At 43.0% G+C, this 27060-nt stretch overlaps 4 protein-coding genes and 1 non-coding gene across 29 annotated transcripts in view; 1 reads left to right on the plus strand and 4 right to left on the minus strand.

Moving 5' to 3' along the window:
• Positions 1 to 93: 93 nt before the first annotated feature.
• Positions 94 to 1848, plus strand: LOC108044272 (putative deoxyribonuclease TATDN1). The gene is made up of 4 exons (XM_017123229.1): positions 94 to 180; positions 243 to 422; positions 777 to 1383; positions 1446 to 1848. Exons 1-4 carry the CDS (start codon positions 141 to 143, stop codon positions 1558 to 1560), a joined length of 942 nt encoding a protein of 313 aa, XP_016978718.1. The 5' UTR covers positions 94 to 140; the 3' UTR covers positions 1561 to 1848.
• A 714-nt stretch (positions 1849 to 2562) lies between these two features.
• Positions 2563 to 27060, minus strand: part of LOC108044269 (protein MTSS 2) — a 42594-nt gene continuing 18096 nt past the window's right edge. The window contains exons 3-20 of one of the 25 annotated variants that reach the window (XM_017123213.1): positions 17612 to 17673; positions 16413 to 16486; positions 13582 to 14036; positions 13266 to 13523; positions 13065 to 13145; positions 12650 to 12952; positions 12168 to 12182; positions 11884 to 11998; positions 10927 to 11250; positions 8561 to 10171; positions 7213 to 7334; positions 6800 to 7057; positions 6432 to 6647; positions 5412 to 5736; positions 4239 to 5165; positions 3538 to 3689; positions 3337 to 3455; positions 3075 to 3164 (exon numbers count right to left, since the gene is read on the minus strand). In XM_017123213.1, the coding sequence (XP_016978702.1) occupies positions 3345 to 3455; positions 3538 to 3689; positions 4239 to 5165; positions 5412 to 5736; positions 6432 to 6647; positions 6800 to 7057; positions 7213 to 7334; positions 8561 to 10171; positions 10927 to 11250; positions 11884 to 11998; positions 12168 to 12182; positions 12650 to 12952; positions 13065 to 13145; positions 13266 to 13523; positions 13582 to 14036; positions 16413 to 16486; positions 17612 to 17673 (5409 nt within the window). In that variant the 3' untranslated portion in view covers positions 3075 to 3164; positions 3337 to 3344. Of the gene's footprint in view, positions 3165 to 3336; positions 3456 to 3537; positions 3690 to 4238; positions 5737 to 6431; positions 6648 to 6799; positions 7058 to 7212; positions 7335 to 8560; positions 10172 to 10926; positions 11746 to 11883; positions 11999 to 12167; positions 12183 to 12649; positions 12953 to 13064; positions 13146 to 13265; positions 13524 to 13581; positions 14037 to 16412; positions 16487 to 17611; positions 17674 to 27060 lie in introns of those variants that run through there. The other 24 variants (XM_017123215.1, XM_017123210.1, XM_017123209.1 and 21 more) reach the window with 24 other exon arrangements.
• LOC108044275 lies at positions 21912 to 23127 on the minus strand. The gene is made up of 3 exons (XM_017123233.1): positions 22730 to 23127; positions 22488 to 22664; positions 21912 to 22159 (listed from the first exon to the last, which is right to left on the minus strand). The coding sequence occupies exons 1-3, from the start codon at positions 22967 to 22969 to the stop codon at positions 21983 to 21985; spliced, it is 594 nt and encodes a 197-aa protein (XP_016978722.1). The 5' UTR covers positions 22970 to 23127; the 3' UTR covers positions 21912 to 21982.
• Positions 23518 to 24466, minus strand: LOC108044273. The gene is made up of 3 exons (XM_017123230.1): positions 24125 to 24466; positions 23891 to 24067; positions 23518 to 23828 (listed from the first exon to the last, which is right to left on the minus strand). The coding sequence occupies exons 1-3, from the start codon at positions 24362 to 24364 to the stop codon at positions 23649 to 23651; spliced, it is 597 nt and encodes a 198-aa protein (XP_016978719.1). The 5' UTR covers positions 24365 to 24466; the 3' UTR covers positions 23518 to 23648.
• On the minus strand, positions 26970 to 27042 carry Trnak-cuu. Its single transcript has one exon. It is a non-coding gene; the product is annotated as a tRNA-Lys (tRNA).

Genomic DNA, 27060 nt, shown 5'->3' on the forward strand with positions numbered 1-27060 from the left:
TTTAAAAATTCAAACGGAAACTACCACCAGCTGGCGCCCTCTGGCGATGGGCAGACCGTGGCAAGTGGCGACCCCTATCGGAAACCGGCTTTGTGAACAGCTGTTTTGCTGGAATGTGGCTTTTTTAGGGTATTATCCTAATGCTGCGGCGATATTTTGGAATTGCAATGAAATATATTGGTACGTTGACTTAAGATGTTTAAATTAGATCACTTAATACAAGGATAAGCTCTGTTCCACAGACATTGGGGCCAACCTGACGGATCCCATGTTTCAGGGCTGCTACGGCGGAACCCAGAAGCATGTGGCCGACCTGGACATTGTTTTGGAACGTGCGTGGCAACAGGGCCTGCAGAAGATCATCGTCACCGCCGGCTGCCTGAGGGATGTAGACGAGGCATTGGAACTGGCTTCCAAGGATGGTAAGCAACTCCATTCTAAGTGCAATGAAAGTCCATACAAATTCCATTAGAATTTGGTTGAAAAAGAATTGTCGATCGAAAAAACGATTTTATTTACCTCTTTATTGATTTAAAAAAAATGTCCCAAAGATTTGTAAGATGGTTAGTTTAAAAACATCTTAAACAGTATTTCCAGAATTTTGAAAAGGTAAATGCGCATAGAAACAATTTTTAAGAGTCTACTCTTCGGTTGTCTTTAATCTTTTATCCAAAGTTGAAAAGGTTTCTGGGATGACACCATGAAAAATTAATATTAACTTTAAAGGACTAAAAATTCTTAATTCCCAGCCACTCATCAGTTTTATTCTTTACCAGATCGTATATACACTACAGTGGGAACACATCCCACACGCTGCGAGGAATTCCTTCCAGATCCAGAGGGTTACTACGACCAACTTCGATCCAAGATCAAGGCAAACCGCGGAAAGGTGCTGGCCATTGGGGAATGCGGCCTGGACTACGACCGACTGCAGTTCTGTGGTCAGGAGACACAACGCCTATACTTTGAAAAGCAGCTGGACCTGGCGGCTGAGTTTCGATTGCCCCTCTTCCTTCACATGCGGAATGCTGCCGAGGATTTCATGACCATTCTGGAACGAAATCGGGACAAGATCAGGGAATGCGGCGGCGGAGTGGTGCACAGTTTCACAGGCACTCTTGAGGAAGCCCAAAGCATCTTGGCTTTCGGTGGCCTCTACATAGGAGTGAATGGCTGCTCCTTGAAGACGGAAGAAAATGCAGAGGTAGTGCGCCAGCTGCCCAACGACAAAATAATGCTAGAAACGGACTGTCCTTGGTGCGGCATTCGTCCCTCGCATGCAGGACATAAGCATGTGACCACCAAGTTTGCCACCGTCAAGAAAAAAGAGAAATGGACGGCCGAATCTCTGATAGACGGACGATGTGAGCCCTGCCAGATCAGGTTAGCCTTTTGAATACATTTCCTAGACATGAACTAATATATTAATTTATTTTCCTATTTAGCCAAGTTCTGGAGGCCATAGCCGGAATCAAAAAGGAGCCCAAAGAGCAACTGGCAGATATTTACTACCAAAACACTATAGATTTGTTCTTTAGCAAAACAGAGAAAAACGATTAAAAGTCCATGCATTTACATTCAATGCGTTTACATTTATTTTATTATTGTTTCTCGTGTCTAAATGCAAATGAATTCAAAAATACGCATTACAACTTTGATTTGTTAGGTTACATTTTTTGGTTTGTTCGTTCTGCAGTTAACACATAGAACCACTTTAAGATTAACATTTAGACTTGTAAATAATTGTTGCATATGGCTAAGTTAATTAACTCTTGTGATTAAGCACTGCTATGTGGTGTATATAGAATGGATTGCCCAAAAAAATATATGTATTTGTTACGACTCAAATTTGTATATGCTCTCTGGAGTCTAATCTAACCTTTAGTAGAGTTTTATAGCTTAGTTATTGCCACATTTTTTGGTTACGAGTTTGCCAATATGCATCGATCATTGGTGAAGCCTTAAAAAGCCTATATACAAAATATTTTGTAAATATTTAAAAAGTTGATTACCTATAAGTAGTACGCTATTGGGTATTAAAAGTTTGCAATGTTAGGAATAGAAAGTTTCCCTCGGTAATTTAAAAGTGAAACACCCAGGATCCAGAATTAAAACTTTGTATTTTGTTCTATGTTTGGTGAACTGATATGAATGCAAACGATATTGGTTGTATTTAACATTGAGAATGTGGCCTATAGACTACTGGGTGATGCATTTAAAATGACAAAAGATTCAGTCCAATGGAAACGTTATGATATGAACATGTTCATATAGCACTCTAAGTTGATGCGAAAGATTTTGAGGAAGACTGATCTCTAAAGTTTCCCTTTCCGCTTGGCAGTAATTAGTTTTTCATTTCAAAAGCAGATCCAATTGAATTATTTCCTTGCAGAAAAATAGTTAAGTTAGATTGGGTTTTCCAGTATAAATACCACGCGTTAACTCTATTTATTCATTAATGTTGATATTGGGTATATTTGAAAATACGCTCAGACCTGGCCCAATTGACATGCAGTTGCTAACGGAAAATAAATATAATTAAAGTAAAAAAGTACTCAAAACTTGTACGATAAATTCCATTTATTAGGCGTCAGATTAGTTTCGAGTGATTGTTAAAATCATATTCATATATATGTACATAAACAAGGGAAATTATAAATATGGTAAATACATAAACATAAAATATCTTTAAACAGATGTTCACTAAAGATAAATTCGAGTTTGGGATATAAATAAACATACAAGTGCTAAACAACTGTCTTCCATTTTGTATATACTTAACAAAGAAAGCCTTTCGGACATATTTTTGGGATATAGGAAATCAAGAAAGGTATTGATTAGTTCGAGTTAAGCTTAATGCGCTTGTTAAATATCGTATATTGAATATGTAGTATCGTAATCATATGTATTTATGTTGTATGTTGTGTGTTGAGTTTTCAGTTTCAAACCAAACTCTGCAGAGCCCTGCAATCGAGCAGGCGTCGGGCCTCATGATTATTCATAGATTAATTATTATGGTAATAAATATGTTATTCCGCTTAAGTCTATAGGTTAATTCAATGTATTTTGGGAGCGCTGCGATCGTTGATCTTCTGGTTACGCTTTAAAGTAGCTCCACGTTTGATTTGATCCATCAGCGACTCGTGACAAATGCGAGGGTCCGGCTGAAATGGTGCATCAAAATTCGAATTAGAGCTGGACTTTGTTGGCAAAATCATAGATTTATCGTTAGATCGAAGAGCAGTTAATTGGTAGAACGAGGCACTGAGTGGATTAGCTGCCAGCTGGCTTAGTAGGCATCAAACGAACGAGAACGACTAGGAACGAACTAAATACCTTAGCACTTAGCACTGATCTTCGCAAGTGGCATTGGTGGTTGTGCTGGTGTTGGGATAGGTGGGTGGTCTACGGTATTGCGCACTGGGTCGCGATAGTTTTTGCGGATTTTGATACATCTAATAGCCATGGTGTTGTCATGGACAGAGCATAGAGAGTGTTGGCTAATCGAGTGAGTTGCTGTTGAGGTGCGCTACTTACCAGGGCCTTGCTGTTGATGAGATTTCGCACGGCAAATGCTCGTCCAGACATTCCCTGCTTCGCCAGTTTCGCGTTGAGATTCTCGAGGAATTCGGCCTTGGTCTTGGCCCGAATACTTCCAGTCTTTTCAATATTTGTGCTTGTGGCATAGTCTATGGATATGCGTTGTCGTTACCGTTACGGGTGCATAAAAGAAAATCGTAAGCAAACATGATTGATCAATGGGTGTGGATGTTGGTTTTTGCGATAGAAGTGGTTAAGATGTCAATTCAAATGGAAATGCAAAATAAAAGTCAACAACCAACAATTGTTGGTTAAAGTTTGAATCAGTGATGATTGATGATTGGAAAAATTGAAATGAAAGTTGACTGCGGATCGAGCTGTTGCGGCAACTGCAATCCCATGTTGATCCGCGAGTTTCCAGACGCACTTGACACAATCGCAATCAGGTTAATAGGCAACACTATCCAAATGAAAACTCAAACGAAACAAAATCAAAACAACATAAGCAGCATGCGCCAAAAGAAAACTTAGGGCTAACAACAAACCAAAGTTTAATTTGTTCAATTGAGAGAAATCGAAAATCAGCAAACATAACAAAAAAATATACAATTCAGCGCTCATTCCTTGCAATAAAATCATACGAAATGAAATCAAATCAAATCGAATCGAATCAATTCAAATCCAGCTCGCGCGCTTACTTGAATGATGTGCCTGGGCATGGGCATGAGCTTGGGCATGGGCATTGTGGTTATAGTAGGCAGCACCGCCATTGCTGTTGCCCCCAGCAACATCGCGATAATAGTGTTCCTGCTGCTGCTGCAGCTGCTGAGCATGTTGCTGCTGGCGATGGTGGCCGCCACGCGACGTTGTGGCATAAATGCTGGCCAAGGATCCAGATCCAGTCACTGGCGAGCCGCAAGTGGGCGAGGCCGAAGGCGAATGAAACTTAACGGCCGTTGTCTGTATGAATGGATTCGTCGAGACGAATATCTTTTGCTGCACACTTGAATGACGAGAGGGTATGGGCGGCTGGCGTTGCTGTTGCTGCTGCATTTGAAGTTGCTGCTGCATCTGATGTTGCTGCTGCATCTGATGTTGCTGCTGTTGTTCCGCCAAGTGCTGCTGCTGTGCTGCCCGCAGTTTCTGCTGAGGCAGCGGCAACTGCGGACGCTGACCTAAGTGACCATTACCGTTGCCAATGCCCATGCCTGCCGGTTGTTGATATTGCTGCTGTTGTTGATGCTGTTGCTGCTGCTGCAAACGGTGCTGCTGCTGCATCATGTTCTTGGGCAGCGTGGCCGTGGCCGAGGCTGCAGCATAGGCGCTCGAGTGGGTCGCATTCTGGCCAGTGGGCGGGCGTGCCATCTTCTTGGGCATCGTAGCCGACGAACCGGCGTAAATGGGCGGCGGTGGGGGATCCTCCAGTGGAGGCGGACAGGTGTAATGCTGCTGTGGCGGCGGCTGGTGGTGCTGATGGGAATGGGCCTGTCGCATGTTTGGCGAATGCGCAGCTGCTGGATTTTTGGTAAACGAACTTGAGTAGGTGGCAAAGTCTTTGCTGTTAGCAACCGCTGCAGTCGGCGGCTGAGGTGGCTGATAATGCGAGTTGGCCGAGCCGGAGGCCGCTGCCGTTGGTGGTGGGGATGCGGATGAAGAGTTCGAGAATGAGCTGACTTTGTGGAGCAACGATGATGTGGATGAAGACAGGGGGAAGTGAGGCAATGCATTGAAAGAGGTGGTCGGTGTTAGAATGGACGGCTTAGTGCTGTTGTTGGCCACATGGGCCGATGACATTGCTGATGATGAGGTGCCAAAACTAGCGTAAATTCTATGCTGTTGCTGGTGTGGCAGCTGCATTTGCTCTGATTTACCGTCATAGTGTTGCTGCTGTTGCGGCTGCGACATGGACAAGCCACTCCGCATGTAGATGGACTCTTCTCCCGGTGCCTGCTGGTTGCCGTAGATCCCCTCGACCTGCTGCTGCTGCTGGTGCTGCTGTTTACTGTTGAGTCGTGCATTGAGCTGTGCAATTAGATTCGGATTCGCCTTTGGCTGTGTCGGTGGCAGTGGGTGAGCGTGTCCGTTGGGACTGGGGCTGCTCGTGCGGAAGCTTGACATGGTGTTGACCAGTTTGGGCTGGGCGTAGATGCCGCCGCCACCCCCTCCGCCCGCGGCTGGTGATGAGGTGCGGAACGTCTGGTGGTGAATGTGTGTCAGTGATGGTGGAGTTGTGGCATGAGAAGAAACGAGAGGAAAACAGGCGAAAATTAAAAGTTTAGCCAAAGCAAAAGCTAAGCGATATGAATAGTCGACTAATCTATAACTATGTGGCATTACAACTAAGCTGGATGGAAGGGCCAGGCAGTCGTGTTAGGCCAGGAAGGCGCTCCGTGGACGGCGTTAGTCTTGGTTAGTAGCTCCGCGTTTGGGTTCCACGATGCACATTACCCGAAGTGGCCAATCTGACGTGTATCAATTCTTATGTTCAATTTTGTAATTGGGTTATGTCTTTAATTATGTCAATTGAAAATGCATTCCCTAATTATTCAAATTGGCAAGTAAAATGCATAAATCTTTTCAGTCCGTTCAAGAACTAACTATCGCTTTTCAAAAAACTAGATTGGATGTTGATATAATCAAAAGATTTATAGATTGCGGGCATTGGAAATATTTATGTAAAACGGGTCAACTATTTTTTAATACTGAGGTTTTTTAAGACTTCTTCTATACATAAAATACATTGGGATAAAAGACTTCTTTATCTTTCGTCAAGGTTTATTGCAATACAAAACCTCTTCAACCGTTTATTAGTTTTCTCGCTTCCTCTAATCTTTTAACTGATACGTGCCAGATTGGTAATTTTCGGCACTGTGCAGGCTGTGGTCACTTACGGCATCGATAGGCGGCGGCGCTTGATAAACAGGCGATTGCTGCGGTGGCTGATGTTGCTGCTGCAGATATGGATTTGGCTGCGGTTGGTGTGTAAAGCGTTGCTGGCTGGCCATCTGCTGGCCCGCAGGCTGTTGGCCATTGACCAAGCCGTGGGCGTAGGCATAGCCATCCAAATAGGAGTCGTAGTAGGCGGTCAGGGGGAAGTTGTGCTCAGACTATGTGGGGTGTTTTTGGGGATTTTGATTTGTGTGGCGGTGTGGCATAGGCAAAAAAAAACAGTAAGTTGAAATAAAAAGAAGAAATCATAAGTTGTAGAAGAAAAGTTCTAAGAGTAGTGGTGGGTCCATGCCTAGACGCGTGCACACACCTGCAAGAGGGGTTGCTGCTGCTGCAAGTGTTGCTGCTGTAGCTGTTGCTGCTGCATGCGTCTGAGTGCCACAGGTGAGGCTGGCTGGTGACGCATGGCGGCTAGCGCTCTTACCGTCTCCGATACCTTCAGCGCTGAGCTGGGCATCTGGGGCATGGCGTCCAGCATGAATGCCGGCGGTGGCGGTAAGTGCTCGCTGGAGCTGCTTAGTTGAAGATTCTGCTGTTGCAGTGTGGCGTGCTGTTGTTGTTGCTGTAGCTGCGTTGCATTAATAATAATTAAATCATAAGTTAAAGAATAAAAGTATAGAGGAAACCAAAAGACTGTGTGACCCAGTGTTGAGCGGCTTAGCGACTAACTTAGTTTAGGTGTCTAACTTAATAGGGGTGGCGGTAACTGAAGGCTGAACTTACCCCGACCGAGGCATTGGGACTGGGTGTTACCGACGAACTGCGTCTCACTGGCGGCGGTGGCTTGGCCTGGTTGATGGATTGACGGCGTGCTATGCGCGTGGAGCCACCGCCTGCTGCTCCTCCTGCGAATGGTCAGAGATCGAAGTCAGTAAGGCGGTAGTTATGAGGATTTAGTTATTAGGTTGCTGTTGTTATTCACAGTAATGTACAGTAATCGGTTTATACACTTGGCACACAAAACACAGGACACCATCTAATACCAGTAGTTAGAGAGAGAATCAGAGTTAGGAGCTGCTGTGATCGAGATAGGTTATGAAAGACGCTCGGGCGACTGATCTAAGACTTGATGTTGACCCCCAAGCGAGTGGAAAAGCGATACAAGCCGTGACCACACTTTTGATAACAATCCATGGATAAATGAATTTTCTTTCGATTCAAGCGATGAGTCCCCACTATGCAAATTTCGACAAAATTTTATAATTACGATAGCCCAATTCTGAATAGTGCATAGGCATTTGGCAGTTAGTGGCAGTAGCGTGCAGTTTATCGGTTTGTATGTTGTAATGATTGTGGCGTGGGCATGATCTTATTACTTAGTACTTGGTGCGGGAGACCAACTCCAATTGCAGAAAGGTTAACACATCGAACTAAAGCAGAAAGTCAAGCAAAGTTAATACAGTGAAGAAGAAACCAAAAGCGTGAAAGAAAGTTAACTTCGGCTAGCCGAGATTTTACACCCTTGCAGTTATGACAAAAATTTACTTTGCAGCTTAAAGATACATTCTAAAAATTAAATAGAAACAGTCAAATTTATATACCTAAGATTTAACGAAATAATTCATACTTTGCCCGTCTTATTTTCACAAGTTTTAAAATTTGATTTTCGTTAAGAGGTTTCCTGGGCCAAGGATTTATTTTTTTTTTTCTGCATCGAATATTTTTTTGCCTACGCGTTTTCCTATATTTAAGTTTACGTTTGCTTAAACTAATTACTGTTTTTATAAATACTTTAACTTTACTTTAAAAGGAAACAAAAGAAAACCTTTAAGGAAATAAACGAATCAAAGTTATAAGAAATCAATAATTTTTAAGAAATACCCATAACATTTTTTTTAATAATTATTTATATTTATACAAAATGAATTTAAAAATTCAATTAAAAAGTTATGTTTTGTAACTGCTTAAAACCCTTCACAATTATAATGTCATTTGCAAGGGTATAAAACTAAGAAGCCGAAGCAAAGTAAAAAGCGTTTGAAAATCAGGTCTCAAAACAAAACAAAACTCGGGAAGTTGAATCAAAAACCAAAAAGAACCCAAATAAATCAAAAATCAAATCGAAACGAACCCAACAACGAGGCCGGCCTGGGTGTAATGCACGGCTTGAGATTGGCATTGGCAGTGGCATTGGTAATGCTATTGGCATGATGGGGATTGGCTGGGGCATTGGAGCACACATATGGATGGGCGGGTGGTCGGTCACTGGCGGGCAACATCGATGGTGATGATGTGGTAGCTGGTAATGGTAATGACGAGAGCGATGACGATGATAATGGCTGATGGCCGCGAGGTGATGATGGTGACAATGCCGTTGTGGCGGGCGTCTTGCACTGCTTGTGATTGGATGTGACTGTCTGATTTTGGTTTGGCATTCTATGATTTTGGTTCGAATACGGATCGGAGGATGCTGATGCAAATGCGGATGCGGATACTGATGCAGATGCAGAAACGTTGGCGGCTGGTTTATTAGTGACATTACAGTTTCTGGTTTGGGGCGACTGTGGTGAGTGTTGCTGTTCTTGTGGTGCTTGCTGCTGCTGCTGCTGCGGCGATTGTTGCTGCTGTTGCTGCTGCAATTGCTGTTTAACCTTCTGCTTTTGCCTGCGTATTTTCTCATCTAGATCGGACTTAAAGTCGGACTTTCTGGGCACCATTGGCCTATCACCCGCACTGGGAGCGGGCCCATTGAAAAGGCTCAAGCTGGTGGGCTTGGGCGGCAGTTGGCGCCTCGCAGGATCTACTGGCTGGCTACTGCCTTCAATATCCTGCTGCTGATGTGGCTGTGGAGAACGCCGTTCCTGTGGCCTGCTCTGTGTTGCCTGCTCAGTGGGTGCTTTACCTCTTTGCGGACTGCCGCGTCCGAGGAGCTGCAACTGCTGCTCGCTGGTAGCTCGAAACGAGGAGAGTCGCTGCTTGGCGGGCGCCACAGTTGCTGTCGGCGGCGCCTGGCCGCCGGTCGAGTCCGGCGACGAGTCCGGCGAACCGGCCAGATTGGTCGGCAATTGCTGCAGTTCCCTCATCTCGTGCAGCTGCAGCGCATTGGGCTGTGGATCCTTCGTACGCAGCACCACGATCTCCGAGTTCTGCTTAACGAACTCGATGTCCGGCGTGTTGGGGATCTGGTGGTCATAGATCACCACCACTGCACTGCCGCTATCGCTGCAGGTGTCCACGTAGGCGTGGCGTGGCTGGCCCAGACAGACGCTGTCCGAGGCCAGCGACACGACATCCTCCCGATTCGCATTGGCCACAAAGTGCGCAAACGTGGGATTCTCATAGCCGCCGGCTGTCAGGCCTCCAGTCAGCGAACTCGTTTCGCTCACATAGCAGCGACTCAGCTCCGAATCGCTGGCCCCCAACAGATCCCGATCCCGATCCCGTCGCCTGGCGTCCATATCGTCGCCGGCCAGTTCGTCGGACGTGGTGTCCGATATGTCCGTTCCACAGCCGCTCGAGTTCGTCTGATTGCTGATGGCGCAGGGCTCGATGTTGCTGGTGACTGGCAGATTGTTGTTGTCGCTGCTGCTGTTGCTGCTGGTCGTCGTATTGTTGTTGTTGTTGCTGCTACTGTTGCTGTTGCTCATCGGCTTGCCCTTGCCCTCATCGATCTCACGTTGGAACGAGTCTAGTTCGCCAATTAAATTATTTAGTGCTTGTATTGAATCTTCGAAAGACTTGTCTGTTAGATCATATTTTTCATAGTTGTTGGTATTGATTTTTGGAGATGGTGTTGTTGTTGTTGTTGTGCATTTGGTTCATTGTGAATAATAGTTTACAGATGACAGAGATTTTGGGTAAGGTGAACATGAAGTCAAACCAATACAAAATAATAATGGTTTTGGTGCATTTGTTGTCGTTGTGTTTGCACAACAAACCAAAAAATTGTAGAGAAGAGGGAGGGAAAAACAAAATAAAAGAAATTTTGGGGTTAAGAAATATTCTCGATATGTTTGTCAATTATAAATTATAAATGGGCGCTGGACGAGTAAAGTGAAGGCGAGGAAATCTCATGTTCAAAGTGCTCTTTGGTGCTGGGTGGGCAGTAGAGTGGGTCGATTTCAAAGCTCTAAAATCGTAGGAAAGGAAGGTAATATTTAGAGAATTCAAAGCAATATTGGCAAAGAAACTATTGGTTTAAAACCACGTTTGGCTTAACCAAACCCCAATAGAAAAACACATATTGAGAACAATATCAAAGTATCCAAACACATATTACAAGGATCGAATTTCCACAAAAGAGTTTCCAAGTCACCCCGATTATTTTATTTAAATAATTAAACCATTAGTTTCATCATCAATATTGCTTAGAATTTTTTAAAGATAACTTTCCCCATACGAAGTGTCGATTCAAATCGACCCAATCTAGTGGACAGGGTGCAAGATCATTGACACACTTCCTCATCAACGAACTTGCTGGATGACGATTCTACTCACCCATTTCCTGTTGCTCCGACTCGGAACGTCGTGCTCCCGATGCTGGGGAAGCTGCTGCTGCTGGGACCTGAACGGGAGCTGGTGGCGATACCGCTGCCGCTGCCGCCGCCTTCTCGAACATGGAGGCCTTCTGCAGAACGGACGTTCGCGACCGCTCGTCCTCCGCCTCCTCCGCCCCACCGTTGGCCCCTGGTCCTTGATCTTGTCCAGCTGCCGTCTGCTCGGTGATCTTCAGCACCTCACTGGAGGGCGGCGTCGGAGAGCTGACCTGGTAGACAAATCCCAGAGCGGAGCCGGGACCTACGCTGCTGCCGCTGGGTGTACCTGCGGCAGTGGACGTGGGGGAGTTGGTTAGCAGGGGCGAGTAATGGTTTTGTGGCGTGGAACTGCCACTGGACGGCGAGGTGGTGGTGGTGTTCGTGTTGGTGCTGGTGCTGTGGTTGGCCTGGCCCACCAGCGAGCCACAAGCGACGGTGGAGTCGATCGACGGGTGCGAGTGCAGTGACGAGGCCGTCGAGGATATGGAATGGGAGCGTGTGGCAGTGGCTGAGTGATGATTCAGCTGCGATTGATGCTGCTGCTGCTGTTGCTGCTGTAGGAGCTGATGCGAGCCGGAGGAGTCATTGGAATGCTGGGAGCTAGTGGAGTCGATGGAGCTCTGTTGCTGCAGAGGCGGTGGGGAAGCCTTCTGCTGCTGGTTGGTCAGCTTCAAGGCCGCCATGGTGGCCAGCTCGGACATGTTCACATAGGTGGGCGGCGTCTGGGGCTGCTGCTGATTCTGCTGCTGCTGCTGCTGTGCGTGATGCGCTGCGGACAGCTCTGTGTGCGGATGATGTTAGCGGGGACATGCGGGTGAACACGGTAATTAGTAAGACTGATGGGATTAGCCAAGGGCAAGCGTGCAAACAAATACACGGAGACAAGCTGGACAGGTGCCGGACATGGCGCACCACTCACCTTTCGTGATATGAGCCGGAATCGGAGAGGGACACTGGCGCTGCAGCAGGTTGCTCCCGCTTCCCTGGCGGTGGTTACTCTGGGCCGAAAGCGGTCGCTCCAGCGACGAGCAGCGCTGAAAGGGGGAGGAAATCATATGTAAGTCACAGCCACAAGCCAGAGGTTTTAGGTTTAATGATGAGGCGACTTAAGGGACCTAGTTGTCAGTGGTCTAGCGGGGCGCATGCAGATGAGCGCTCTTTTGGATCTACGAACGGTGAGGGCTCTGACTCCGAGGTACTCACCACATGGGCTGGCTTCTATGCCGAGTGTCATGGCCAACAGAACGAAAGAGACAACTTAATAGCATGTAAAAAATACAATAGTCGGTTTCCCGTCTATTCGAACTCTCAACTTATACTCTTCATTCATCATGCTTAGATTTAATTCCATGACTAATCTTAGTTTTTATTAAATTTTGATTCAAAATTGATTTTAAAATACTTTTTGAATCTAATAACTGGCAAACGGAAGGTTTAAGGTTCAAAAATTTTCAGAATCGTAATTTCTCCAATTTTGAGGTACGTTTTTCAAAATCAATTAAGAAAGTATTCTTTTACTAATCTTAAAAAAAATACAGGGCACCTTTATTAACATAGTAAAATTTTTAAATATTTGGCCCGGCGTTTTTAATGTTTTAAATTAAAACTTTCAATAAATTTTCGCATTTTTTGTAACTGTAGTTTTGTGTTATAGAAGATTGACTGTACAATCTAACCATACTTACAACTGGCAAGGGTGGCCGACTAAGTGAAGCGGCCGGAGACTTCTGGGTGGCCGGTGTGGCCTGACCTGATGACGGCTGTCCATTCGGAGCTGTGGATCCGTTGTTGAGGCAGCTGTTTGACTCGTGAATGGTCTCCGGATTTTGGAACGTGTAGACGGTCAGCGGCGGTCGCTGGTGACCCTTTTCGTAGGCCGTCGAAATCGTGTGCGGACGGTCGGCGGTCGGTGGCAGGGTGTCCACCACGTCCTGGGAATGTGGGGGCCAGGTGGAGGCATTCGCCGTCTGATTCGTTGCATTCGAAGTCTGGGGGGTGACGAAAGCGAAAACGTTAGCACAGAAAAAGGAATTCCAAGACGACGGCACACAAAAGGTATTTATAATTTGTAAAATCGAACGGAAGAAAATAAATGAAAACCTGTGTTGTTAGAGCTGGCGATGAGCAAAAGCCACTATCACTGGATTCACCAGGTTTCAAGCGAATTGCGGGCGTTACAAACTAAAGAAACGAAAACGAAACACAAAAGAACGTTGATGAAAACCAAGAAATGAGCGGACGTCACAATGCCAAATGCGGGTTAAATGATAAGCGAGGAGGAACACCTCTGGGGCGACGCACCTGCGACAGGGAGCGCGGATAGTGGTGGTGGCCCGGCGAGTTACTGGATCCACTGCTGTTCATGCTGCTGATGGAGCACACGGAGCTCTTCCGGGAACCCAGCGAGTTGGAGCAGCCTCCGCCCTGAGATCCGGAACCTCCGCCTGGCGACTCCGGATAGAGATTAATGCTGGCCTTGGCGTCGTGGATGAGCTCCTCTGAGGCCTGGGGTAGGACACTGGGCTCCTTGGTTACCAGGGCAATCGACTGCATGGCCTCCTATAGATGTTAAAGATGTTAGATTCTTTTTAATTATAGTGTGACTATCACTACGCACCTGAAGATGGCCCAACTCTGACATGACCTCGCACTCCTCGTGCACCACGGGCTGCAGCATGTGGACGAAGCTGCAATAGCGCAGCCGCTCCTCCACCATGGCCGCCCGCAAGGACTTCTTCTCCACCTCCTCCAGCTCAGCCCGCCGCAGGGTGACATCCTGCATGTGCGAGTCCATCAGGGACTGCAGGCCGTCCGTCTGGCCCTTGCGCGCCTTCTTCTGCAGACGCAGCGTGTCGCTGGAGCGCTTCTTCAGCTCGCTGCGACAGCGCTTGTACTCTTTGGCATGGTCCTTGTCTATGGTGGCCACCGTGCGCTTCCAGTCCTCAATCCTGTCCTGCAGCGGCTGCACCAGGCAATCCATGATGGCGCTGGTGAAGGTCTTCAGACGCGTCTCCACCGCCTTGTGGCGCAGGCAAACCCGGGTCAGGGCGGTGCCGATCTCCTTGGAGGCTCCTGCAATAGGAAATATACGATTTAGTATTGAAAAAAAACCAGAAATTATTTGACCAATTAAAAAAAAGAATTGTAAACGGTACTATTCGGTATTTCTTATATATAGTCATTCCAAAAGCTGAGTTAGACAGACGGAATATAAATACAAAAATACCTTATTGTATTGTGAATAAATTGTCATCTTGTTTGTATAAACTTAGGTACTTTACTCAAGCATTTCTTTATTACATAAAAAACAAAACTTATGGGTCAGCAGGTTTTGTTAGAATGTCTATAACTAAGATATTTTGTACTACAATTTAAGTGCATCTATCAAACCGACCGACAGTTCTGTTTAAACCAGTAGGCATGCAATATTAAACAGTTGCCAAATTAAATTACTGAAGGGGAACATCCAAGGGGAATGAGGCGCAAAGCTGGCAGCGGAAATGTTTAGAGCATGCAGCAACAATCGCACGCCATGAGCTGTCGATTCGATTTGGAGGCGCAGCAGACATTGCATGCGACACGATTCGGGACTCCACTCCTCCAGTCTTTGGTCCCGAGTCCCAAGTCCCGTGTGTGCCCATTATGCCATGCCAGAGATAGATTTGAAGTCGGATCCGGGAAAACTGGTCAGGCTAACTGCTACTGCTCCTGCTTCTGCTTCTGCTTCTGCATATCCCCAACAAATGACAGCCGGCCCGATTATCTCGAACTGCCTCCGACTCAAACTGTGACTCTTGCCATCCTCATTTAATATGTAATTATCTGCCAAATAGGCAGCAGCTTACTGATTCGGCTTTGACTGGCCCGCTCTCAGAGCCACTTGCTCCAGATCCCTCCTAATTGAATGGAAATGATCAGGGTGGCCAGAAACACCACCACCTTAAGGGTCGCCATGGTGGCCATGTGCCAAGTGCGAATCGAGAATCTAGAACCAAGACTCGAATTGCGTTTCACCCTCTTTCGGGGTGGCACAATGCGAATAACTGACACTTGTGCCGATGCTTGACCGAACTAAGCCAAGTAACCACTAAAACTAATGAAACCATTTAGCAAGTGCAAACGACCAGGCCAGCAGGTTCTCGATGCCAAAAGGGGTGGCTAGCTAATAGCAGGACTTACGAGGATATGCACTTAGCACCAGTCAAGTATACAAAGGCCACGAAGGGGCGCAAAAAGTGTCTAGAGCACATGGCGGGAGTGGATCAATATATGCTAATGCAAAACTCCGCGCGAAGATGATTGAAAAAGTTAAGTCTTTCAATCCGCCAGCAGTTGTAAATAGGAATTCGGAAGCTTAACTGAATAAAGCCGGTTTCAATACAGTAACATTCATCTTAGGCTTAATTGATCAGCAACGGCTTTAAACAGTGAATAAACTGCATAATATATTGCATTTAGCTGTGAATCAATAGAATTAGCTTACTTATCATTTGGAATTAACCAATTTAATTTCACTACATAAACAATACTTTTTACAATATTTCGCAAGGAAGTTCCAAGATACTAAAAGATGTTACTGACGTTACTTTCAACTATAAAATAACATTCATTTTAGTTGCATGTATTTATAAAAACCAATGCATCAATTGCATGTTATAGTTTAATTTCCGAATAGCGTGTTTATCAATGTTTTTATTTCATTAATTAACGAGTTTTTTAATGCGGAATGCTGCCTCAAAAATGTAAACAAAAAAATGTTTATTTCAATCCTAAGCACATTGTTACTTCATTAATACTCCGGTTATTTATTTGTTAGTAACATAAAAAGATTTCATAATTTAAGCAGATTTATAGTCTCTGAATTTAAGTACAGATTCCATTCAAATTGGCTAAACCTACATTTCCCACTCAAAAACAATGCAACTTAAACTGTCTAAAGCATGCAAATGCAAAACAGCCACACAGTGTGCTAAATACAAGCTACTTGATTTTCTCTGAGGGGCGACTGCGTATGATCAAAGCTCTCCTACTTCGCAGCTAGTATCTGGCAATTTTCGCATTTCCCGTCCTGGCTGGGGTGAGCTGTGAGAATCGGACGTCGGACATTGCATAATCGGGCACTCGATGAGTGCGACGCAAAGCAGCCAATAAATAAATATAAATAGCAAAAGCAGTGAAATGCGTGAGCTCAGACAGAACAGCCACATACATCGCCATCTATCCATACGCACAAGGGGGGAAATCAACAACATAAACATTGAAAGCGTGAATGTGAATGTGAAAAAAAATCAGATCGATGACCGCTGCCAACTGTGAGCAGAGGCATGAATAATGAGCAGAGGAAAGAGATACAGTACATAGGCCGGTGGCAGAGGGGATCCCCCGGTACACAAAAAAAAAATGGGGAGGGGGGCTGCCAACCCAGACAAATACACGATTTGAACTTACCTCTTGAATTGGTCGCCGCATCGGCTATCTTTTGGAAGGCATCCAAATAGGCGGCGATTGCCTGGATGGCGGCCCTGTGAAAAGAGAAGAGGAGAGAATAATATCATTATTATGGTGGGCCCATGCAGCCAGATAGATTTAATAAACATCTTCTTCAATTGCCCGTGGGAGACATTTCAATTAGACGACAGCTAGAAAAATAACTGAAGACAGACAATCTGCGAATACCGAAGAACATAATACCTCTTTGGACCAGCTGGCAGATATATGATCGCATAATAGGATTATGTATAAATAAAATGCTATTTCCTATGTTTGGTGCTAGTCCATTCATTAGCAACACAGTTAAACTCATTTTCAATAATATTTTATTGGTTAAACTTAAATAAAATTAAATAGAATTTGTATTATAATGGCACTGTATCTATGAATGTTCTATGCGCATGAAATTTCAACGATCATATTCAAAATACATAAAAAAGGGTTTACATTAAACTTAAAGAAAATAATAATTATTACAACTAGGAAGAAAAGATCTCTAAAGACAACTCTCAAAAGGGTAAAGTCTGTGGCAAACTAAAATATCGGTATGCCCGAAAAAAAAAGTATAAAAACATTGCACCCCAACTGCGGGTCTCTTGATCCGCTCAAGTGCTTGGCGAGCGTCCTCATCTCGCGTGGACCTGGCCAAGATGTGTGTCAAGCGCAGTGGGCAAACACTCGGAGCGAGTTTTGGCAAGCTCGGTGATTTCAATTCGGACAACAGGATTGGGGGTAATGATTAATGCAGCCGCTATGTGGCGGCTATATACTTCTGCCCAGACATTGATGCGGGGACCCTCGCCCGAAAGCAAATTTGGGCCAAGTCTGAGCATAAAAACAACAGAGAAAATAAAATAAACAAAAACGCGAAGACGGTGTCGGTGGTCTTCGCCCAACAACAACAAATTTAGCAACTAAAGCACAACAGCAGAAAAAGCACAAAAATATTCATAGACACATTATGCCTGTGTGTGAGGAAGTGGAAAGCATAAAAGCAAATTGAGGTAAACGAACAATTTGTTTATTCATTCGCATGTTCTCATTCTAAAGTTTTGCAATTGCAGTTGTTATTTTGCCGCTGTTGAAATCTCGTTAAAGAAAGAAAGAAAATATATTTCGTGATGAGGAAACCCATTTTACATCCAAAATAAACTTACCTCAAGCATGTGTGCAGTTTCCCGGCCTTAGCCACAAAATCCTCCCACAGTGGCGAAGTATTCTGCAATAGAGGAAAATAATAAATTAGTATAAGTTGGCCCACAAACAATCAAGGAAATCCTAAGCTATAACATATTTACTAAAAGTACTTCTTACCCCATAAAATCTAACATATTCCAAACCTTTGGCCAACCCCCAAACAAAAAAGGCAAAATGGCAAGGAAAATCAATGGCTAGCCTACCAAATCTGTAATAAAATTACACTCGGCTGACAAAAAAGTAGATAAATGGGGAGTACGTGTTACATTAAAATGGTTTTCTTTTTTTCCCCCCTTTTGGTATACTTATTAAAGTTCAAAGCTAGAAAATAAAACCCCGTAGCTCTTACTTTTAGTTATATTTCTTAGCACAAAAGTTCAAAGTTCACAGAGTCATCGTCGTTTTAGCTGGATTTAATCTAATTGAGTTTGACTTTTGTTGTCTGCGCATTTCATTAAATCTGAATAAAGCTGATAAATATTGTGGAAATTCAACGAGTAAATAACCCAACATGACATGAATGGATTCGCAAATTGAGAGACACATTTAATGTAATCAAAGTGGGGGAGTGGGTCCGATCCATATGGTCCGATTCAACACAGTATTGACCCCCGTTTTAATTAAATTTTCCCTGGAAGTCTGAGGTAATTTGTATTAATTAAATTTGCATCGCAATATGACTTTCGAAAAGAAAAGAAATACAAAGTAATCATAGAGGGCAGTGATTGGCTAGACTTTTTTTAAACCATGGGGACTTTCTTCCATTATCCGTAATCCCTACCCCATCAATTTTTCCCTCAAGTAAATATGGTAAAACCATTCGAGAGCGTGTGTCAAGCGAGAGTGTGAGCCAAAAAGCAAGCTAAAATAGCTCCCACATGGGTTTTCTCACATAATCCTGTCCAGCCAACTTATTTGGACAAGACCACAAAGAGCTGCCGCTGGTTTCTGGCCAAGTATCAGTGTCACGATGGTGGAACGGCAGTGGATTGTTAAGAGCCGGCCGTAAAAGGCAGCTAAAGATTTTATGTGAGCTTCTTTTTTAAAAAGAAATAATAGCAAGTTAAGAAGCGCAAATGGTCAATAAAAGCGAAAACGAGTTTTTCGTTTTGTTTTGGTTCGGTTTTGCCCATAATAATGTTTCAATTACACAACAAATGACATTGAAAGCAAAAGTCAGAGAAGAGAGCGATGGAAAACAGCGGGAGTCGTCTTAATAAAGACATAAAATGTTCCAATTTACTGACCAACTCACCCAAACCAACGAGGCAGAGCGATCCATCCAGCACAAATGCCAACTGCAATTCCATTTCACTTTCGGTTTCTGCGCAATCGGGCAATAATTAATGCCAAACACAACTTTTAAAAAAAATCATCAAAATGCCAATTGCAAAATCGATTTGAATGCAAAATGCCCAAAAGAAGTCGGGTCTGGGCCAGGGCAATTGCATAAACAACACGGCTCAAAGGTAAACGAACGAGACAATAGCAACGGCGAAACCAGGAAAGATACAAATAAAAACAGCACAGCAGAGCGCAAACAAAAAATTGAACGGAAATCGATTTTTGGCCATTTTCTGCAAGCTTTTTATTTTTGCCCATGCAACAACAGAGCGCAACAAAAACCCTTAACAATTGTCGCCCCCCACATAAATGGTTTTCAACGTGCCACTCGAGCGATGATAATGGCTGTTGTGGACCCCTTTCACAAAATACAATATGCTAAATAAAATAAATATAAAAAATACAATCAAAACTGGGTTTCCGAAAATGGTGTTTTTGCACCCGGCTCTCATAGAGATACACTTAAATTGTATCGTAAAAGGGAGAGGAAGCGTTTTAAAGTTATATATTCTTAATCACCATCGACAGAGAAGTTGATCTATCATCATTTGCATTTATATATAAATCAAAGGCAAATAAATGCAAATAAATCTCATTATAAAATGTATGTTTTATCGTTAATCAGTTTCTAATTATTTTGTATTTGTTTATTAAAATGAAACCAAATATTTCACTTTTGAAAGATGTTGAGTGACATAATCATAAAAAACTCAAGAAATTCAATGAATTTTAGGTGTGGGAAAGGCAATTTAAAGAAAATCAATAAATTCATGAGGAAATCTAAATAGAATTAATTCCAAAAGGCCGAAATCAAAATTTTTATAACTTTGTAAGCTTATTCTTCAATGATTGAACCACGTTTGACTCCAAGACGCAGCCCACATGCAAATTATTGTTGTTTATTCGTTGCAAAACCATTTTTTGTGTGTGACAACCAACAGCCAGCGACAGCTTGATAAGCGGTTCTTGCCTCGATTGCGTGGGCTGCGGCTTGTCGGCATTTTGTGAATGAACATTTTGTAGTCTTATGGCGGTTGCCACCAAGCCAAGCCACAACGCCAGCAATCCACTCGCGGGCCAAAACACGCAAAGCTGTCATTACATTGACCAGGCCCAAACCGTTTGCGTTGGCGTGGAAGTTGTATTTTGTGCTGGCGTTGGGAGAGAGCTCAGCTGGTACTAATCTTGCTTCGGTTATTGCCTTATGAATGGGCGAAATAAGCAAAAGTGTAGAGAAGTTAGTCGGGGTTTTTAAAATCCACGAAATAACTAATATTGCCATGGTTTTCTTGGTAACGTTATCCATGTTCTATGACATCCATTTCATGTCAAGTCAAATTTACTCAACTTTCAAAGTCTATAAGTCCTTCTTTATCTCGTTTCCGCATTTAGTTATTTTGGCAATGTATTAGCTCACTTTGAATTTTTGGTGTATAAGTAGAAAAAAAATAAAAATATTCTATTTACTCTATTAAATACCAGTAATATATAAATTTAAATGCACCCAAACTTGAGCTGAGAGAACCCGAACCAGAAATAATTCCCGTCAGTACGTGGTTGTATTGAAAACACTTTCCAGTTTCTGCCAGACATCGAAATCGAGTCTGTGCTGGGAGGAAGCCAGCGAGTGCAATGTACGTGGTGCATCCATGTACACAGATAGCTGAGCACCCAGCATCTCCATGTGTATCCATTTATCTTGGCAAACTAACTCTCAGCCAGGCTGGCAGTGAGCTAGACACCTAAAAACCCACAATTTATGCCAGTCAGAGCAGCAGCAACTCTCGGCAAACTGGAAAAGTTCACACAAGCACGGGAAGACCCACACCCATGCACACAGCGAAACGAGCTGGCTGGCATTATAAACTCTTGATCTTTCCAATAGCCTACAAAGGCGGCCCACACGAACCGACTCCTCAGCTGGTTCACAGCCCCATTCATGCTGCAATTTTGTTGCTGCCGCTCGATAATGCCCCAAAGATTCCCAGCAGCAACAGCAGCAGCTAGAAAGAGGCGGAGATGGCCAAAACGGGTTCAGAGCCATCCCGTCGCCGCGTCCTACATTGCACATATTTTGGGTTGCCGAACAAAGCAACAGCCTCCAGAAAGAGCCGTTGTTTCTTATGCAAAATCCCAGAGCCTGCGAAGCAGAAGTCCGCACTGATTGATTTTCTATGAGATCTAACGTACTATATATACGGTGGCCCGCGGCCATAATTTTGGTATTGGCCAGATGTTGACTTTGGCGGATTGCTCGGAGGGGAAGGCCGTAAAATCGTGCGCTGCTAATTTGCACCTAGAGACGGTTTTTGTTTCTGGCTTTTCGGTTTAGAAAGTAGAAAATTATTCAACGGGAATATGAAATGAAAGTGTTCCGAGGGCATCCCTCTCTTCTCGAAAGTTTTTCGCAAATCTCCAAGAAACATTTTCCGTGAATTGGCAAATACACGCAGAGAGCTTGGCAAATCGATTGGTTCGATTTGAATCGATCGAAACTCACGCCAATCATCATCGGGTAATTCAATAACCGACTGTTGCCTGTATTTGCATATTTCCCATATAACAATGCCAGTCGTGACCCCAAAAAAAAATCCAACTTATTCCCTGACTGGGCGGTAGGTGTATATATATAGTTTGCTATTATTTATTTATTTTTCACTCTCCTTCCCGTCGTTACCCAAGAAGTTACTTGCAACACGCGGCCACCCGATATGGAAACCGCAACATGAACTCAAGTTGCCGTCAACGCGTGCCACAAACCGCAGAACAAAACGAATCGAAACAAGAAGTCGAAACAAGAAGCTCTAATCGTAAAGCAAAGATATAGCACAAAGTTTTCAAAACGGAAGAACCATTTTTATATCAACAATGAGAATAATAGAATGGCAGAGATGAAAAGTTTGCAAAAGTTTTGCTTTCTTTTTTTAGTGAATCTTTATTCAAAATTCCAATAATTTATTTATTAACAGTTTCTGTTTTTTATTCCACTATTTCAACTTTAGGAACTCCCCTCTGATCTCTACACAAATAGGTTTTGGGCGCGGCACGTTGAAATCGTCGAGTGCGTGAAACGTTATTACCATTTTATAACGTCCTCGAAGAGTTGGACCATATAGATTCATAAATTTAAGCCTTACATCGAAGGGTTCATGTACCAACACGACCTGAAATTAAAAATTAATTAATTTAGCTTTCCGGATCGAATGCTAAGTACCCTTTTTCGCAGTAGAATATAGAAATTTTATATTCAAACCAAGTACTAAACACGTTTAACTGAAACTGCAGACAACAAGGGAAAATCTGACTTGGCCCGACCAGTCTTATTTCGATCAAATTGGATACGATATAAGCTTGTTCTATTTGCAACGGAAATATGTCACAAAGAAAACAACTTTTGAAGTGGTATAGAAGAAAGAACAGGGTCACTGCGTTTGCGTAAAACAATAATATTCTCTGCACGTATGGAATCAAAATTCCAAGGATGCCACTTACACCAGGCCCTTTGATGCACTTCTCCTCAACCTCATCGCGATTGATAATATAGGTAGTCCAATACTTATACCAGTACTGGTTCTTATCGTACATGATGGAGCAGAAGTCCTTCGCGTTCATTGTAAAAACAGTGGGCTCCCAGCTGCCGCGGTTGAAGTGTAAAAGTTCAAGCTTTGCCTGCAAGGATGCGAAAGTTAGGGTCTTAATTCTTGTGTTATTCCATTGGGAACAAGCTGGTTTACTGTAATACGGTCGGTGGGGTGCACATTCCAATTGACGGTGGCGTTGCCGGAAACGTGGAGTATATCAGCTTCAGCATTGATCACAATATGTTCAAAATCGACTGCCTCTCGGGCGTCGATAGCGCCGGGCGGACCGTCAGTGCACGGCGAAAGGATGTCCGGATCCTCGAGCAGAAATTCGTAGTCCGCGGCCCAGGAACTGGTCACGCCAAGAAAGAGCAACATCAGAGTTTTCATCATGAAGTCACCCCTAACAATGTGGTATCAGAGCCTTTATAGCCGTTTCCGAATCGTGTGGGATTATTTTCTAATTATTGATTATAACATAACATGCTTCTTTATATAATGTCATCGACATCTAACAATTTACAAGCAATCTGTTTGTCAGACAATGTCAGACATTAACATTGAAACTGGGAAGTTAATGTTAACTGATTATTATCTTCAAAAACCACTTTAATTTAGTCGAAATGTTCGTTATTCGACCAACAAAATCAAGCAATACTATGATATAGAAATGAAAAAATATGTCCTAATTCGAAAAGGAAGCCCTCACTAAGCAAATAATTTTAATAGTGTATTTTCGTCCCCTTTGTTTAATTCGTAAACAATTCCAATTCCTGCCATTTTTTGTTTGTTTTGTTAACCAAAGAATGTACAATTAAAAGTCATTGCTTAGTGACAGCTTCGTAGCCGAATCAGGAAATATTTTCTATTACGATCAAAGAATCTTAAAGTGAGCCCAAATACCGTTTTGCTTTAAGCAGCAAGGATAAAGTGCTTGATACTTAGAGAAAAGCAAAGAAAGGTTTATTTAATACAATCTATGAACAATAAAATGTTTTGACAATATGATGAAGTCGAGCATTAGACTTCTTTGTGGGACAATTAACTGCATTCGGTGCAGAGCTTGAAAATCTTAATTCTTTATCTTCTCAGCCTCTCCTCTGATTTCGAAGCATACGGTGTTCTTTCGGGGCACGTCCCTTTCGTCGACAGCTTCAAAGGTGACCACAGCTTTGTAGCGTCCCTGAAGAGTAGCGCCACGTATGTTGTTTAGGCGCAGCTTCAGATCGAATGGATTATGCATCCAAACAGTCTGAAATTGTAAATTTTGTTGAAAAACAAACTGTATAGCTCGACCCCGCAACCCCAGCTTACACCACGCGTTGTCAGGCACTTCTCCTGCACCTCATCCCGGTTCGAAATGTATCTGGTCCACTGTTTGAACCATGACTGATTCTCGTCGAAAATCGCGGAGCAAAAGTCGGGCGTCGCAATGCTAAAGAGAGTGGGTTCCCAGTTGCCGCGGTTGTAGTGCCACAATGCAAACCTGGCCTGAAATTGCAATGGTTTTATAGTCTGTTAATTTCGTCTTAGGAAGACTGAATTTACGGAAATGCGATCGGTGGGCTGCACATCCCATATTGTGGTCAAATTCTCTGAGATGTGAATGATGTCGGCGTCCTGATTAAGAACCAGATCTTTAATGTTGAATGCATCGTGGAATCCAACCGATCCGGGGGGTCCTTCGGTGCAGGGTGCGAATATATCGGGATCCTCGAGCAATAGTTCGTAGTCCGCGCCCCAGGAACCGGACACTAATACGACGAGCAGCAGCAGAGTTTTCAACATGATGTTACACCAACAGAAGCATTATCACGTCTTATATAGTCGGTATCGTACCAGTTTCAAATCCGATTACGGATAAACATAACATAGCGGGATTTGTAAAATCTATCTTAAACACAAATTAAATTTGACATTTACAATGTACTCCGCGTTGATACTTATCAAAAAATATCACGAGTAAAAATGGCAATGTATATATATTGGGAAAAAACATATGTTTAACAAGATACCCACATATTATTGAGGCAGAAAAATTTGTTTGCAGCGGGGTTTGGAAACTAGAAAATCGGCCAAACGAGTTTAAATGTATTGTTCTGTGAGTAGAGTATCGAAAATATATCTAATAAATATTTCTTTAGTTTCATAACTGTTTTGCATAATTGGGAGCGTCAACAACACGCTCTCTATCATTAACAATACTCAACTATATCACAGCTTGTGAATCACAAATGCAATTTCATATTAATTTGAATTAATGGCCTTGTTACTGATATTTAACAAGCAGAGCACTCAACACAGTTCAAATCACCATGTGTCAAACCCAACTACGCTGGCGAGGCACACCAGTCATGTCATTCCACATTTACGGAGCGAACAGCATCCAGAATTGTTCCCGCAAAGTTATTTACGGAATAATGCAAAGTAATTAATACAACTAAGACGATGATTCTCATGCTCTCCAATTGTTTGTGGCGCTTGAAGGGGAAATGCAGTTCACATTCTTGTCTCCTCTCCGATTTCAATGTCTGTGTGTGGGAGAAGGCAGACAGATGGAACGAATTGTAATGGTAACCTGCGTCATTATCAGTTTGGCCTGCACTCTAAACATCTGTAATCAAATCTGGTGTTGGAAAAAGCTGTCTTATTCATTTTTGTCATTCTCAACATTACAAACAACCATACGACTGCGAAATAACGGGCCGGATTGGACGACTATATGATATAGCTGCCATAAAACAATTGGAAAAAATTAGAAACATAAAACTTTGTGTTTTTAAACATATAAGAAAATACTCCGAGATATTAGTATTTTACAATTTCAGAGTAGCGGTTTAAATTTTATAAGAACCGGACAATCAAAAATGAATTGGAAAACCGAAAAAAGCTGCACAATTTTTTAAATTATACTCATAAAAATATAAATAAATCGGTTTAGAGAATATTTCACTTTTGTAATAGCTTTATAAACTTATTGTTTTTATACCCTTGCAGAGGGTATTATAATTTTGGTCAAAAGTGTGCAACGCAGTGAAGGAGACATCTCCGACCCTATAAAGTATATATATTCTTGATCAGGATCACCTCCTGAGTTGATATAGCCATGTCCGTCTGTCCGTCTGTCCGTCTGTCTGTCCGTCTGTCCGTCTGTCTGTTTCTACGCAAACTAGTCTCTCAGTTTTAAAGCTATCGGATTGAAACTTTGCACACACCCTTCTTTCCTTTGCACGCAGTATATAAGTCGGAACGGCCGGGATCGGCCGACTATATCCTATAGCTGCCATATAACTGATTGATCGGAAATGCCATAACTTTCGTGTTTGTAAAGTTAGGAAGTTGGGATTTTCTATGGGTTTTATATATGGCCAATCAATCCGACCTACCAAATTTCATAAGGATCGGACGACTATATCCTATAGCTGCCATATAACTGATTGATCGGAAATGCCATAACTTTGGTGTTTGTAAAGTTAGAAAGTTGGGATTTTCTATGGGTTTTATATATGGCCAATCAATCCGACCTACCAAATTTCATAAGGATCGGCCGACTATATCCTATAGCTGCCATATAACTGATTGATCGGAAATGCCATAACTTTGGTGTTTGTAAAGTTAGAAAGTTGGGATTTTCTATGGGTTTTATATATGGCCAATCAATCCGACCTACCAAATTTCATAAGGATCGGCCGACTATATCCTATAGCTGCCATATAACTGAACGATTGGAAATGCCATAACTTTGTTGTTGTTAAAGTTAGGAAGTTCGGATTTTTTATGAGTATTAAGAATGCATCATATGAATAATTTTGGAGAATATAATTTATAGAGTATTCTGCAAGGGTATATCAACTTCGGCTCCGCCCGAAGTTAGCTTTCCTTTCTTGTTTTTTTTTTTAACAAAATGCAGTCCATTTGGAAATGCGGAATCTCTCAACTGTATACATAGGCACATTTGCTCACAAAGCAAAAGGACCTTGCTCTAGATACATCATGCCTGTTGAGATCCGGTCCACATCCTGTTCAGCATCAACTCTTAACTACATATAAAATGCACTGTGAATTGCCATTTTCAGTTGAGATTCAACCTTGAAAATGGCTTTCAGACTTTTTAAATGCGCAAACAATACAGGCGAGGGAAAAAGAGAAAAACCGCGAGACATTGTCATAGAAATGGAAACAGCTGCGAATGCTGCCATAAATAAAAACTCATTAGGTCTTGTCGATGGTATTCGGCCATATAGTAACTTGTCTATAAATAAACAAAACATGAAATTTGACTTTCTTACAGCCCACACAACCATAACAAATTCAATACTTAGAAGCAATGCCAAAGTTCGCAGACAACAATTAGAGAACATTTTAAATAAATTAAATGGAAAAAAAATCATTTCGCCCAACGTGGGGCTCGAACCCACGACCCTGAGATTAAGAGTCTCATGCTCTACCGACTGAGCTAGCCGGGCACTTGTAACGACAACCAC

The sequence above is a fragment of the Drosophila rhopaloa genome, unplaced genomic scaffold (genome assembly GCF_018152115.1).
Source record: "Drosophila rhopaloa isolate 14029-0021.01 unplaced genomic scaffold, ASM1815211v1 contig_115, whole genome shotgun sequence".
NCBI classification, from domain to species: Eukaryota; Metazoa; Arthropoda; class Insecta; order Diptera; family Drosophilidae; genus Drosophila; species Drosophila rhopaloa.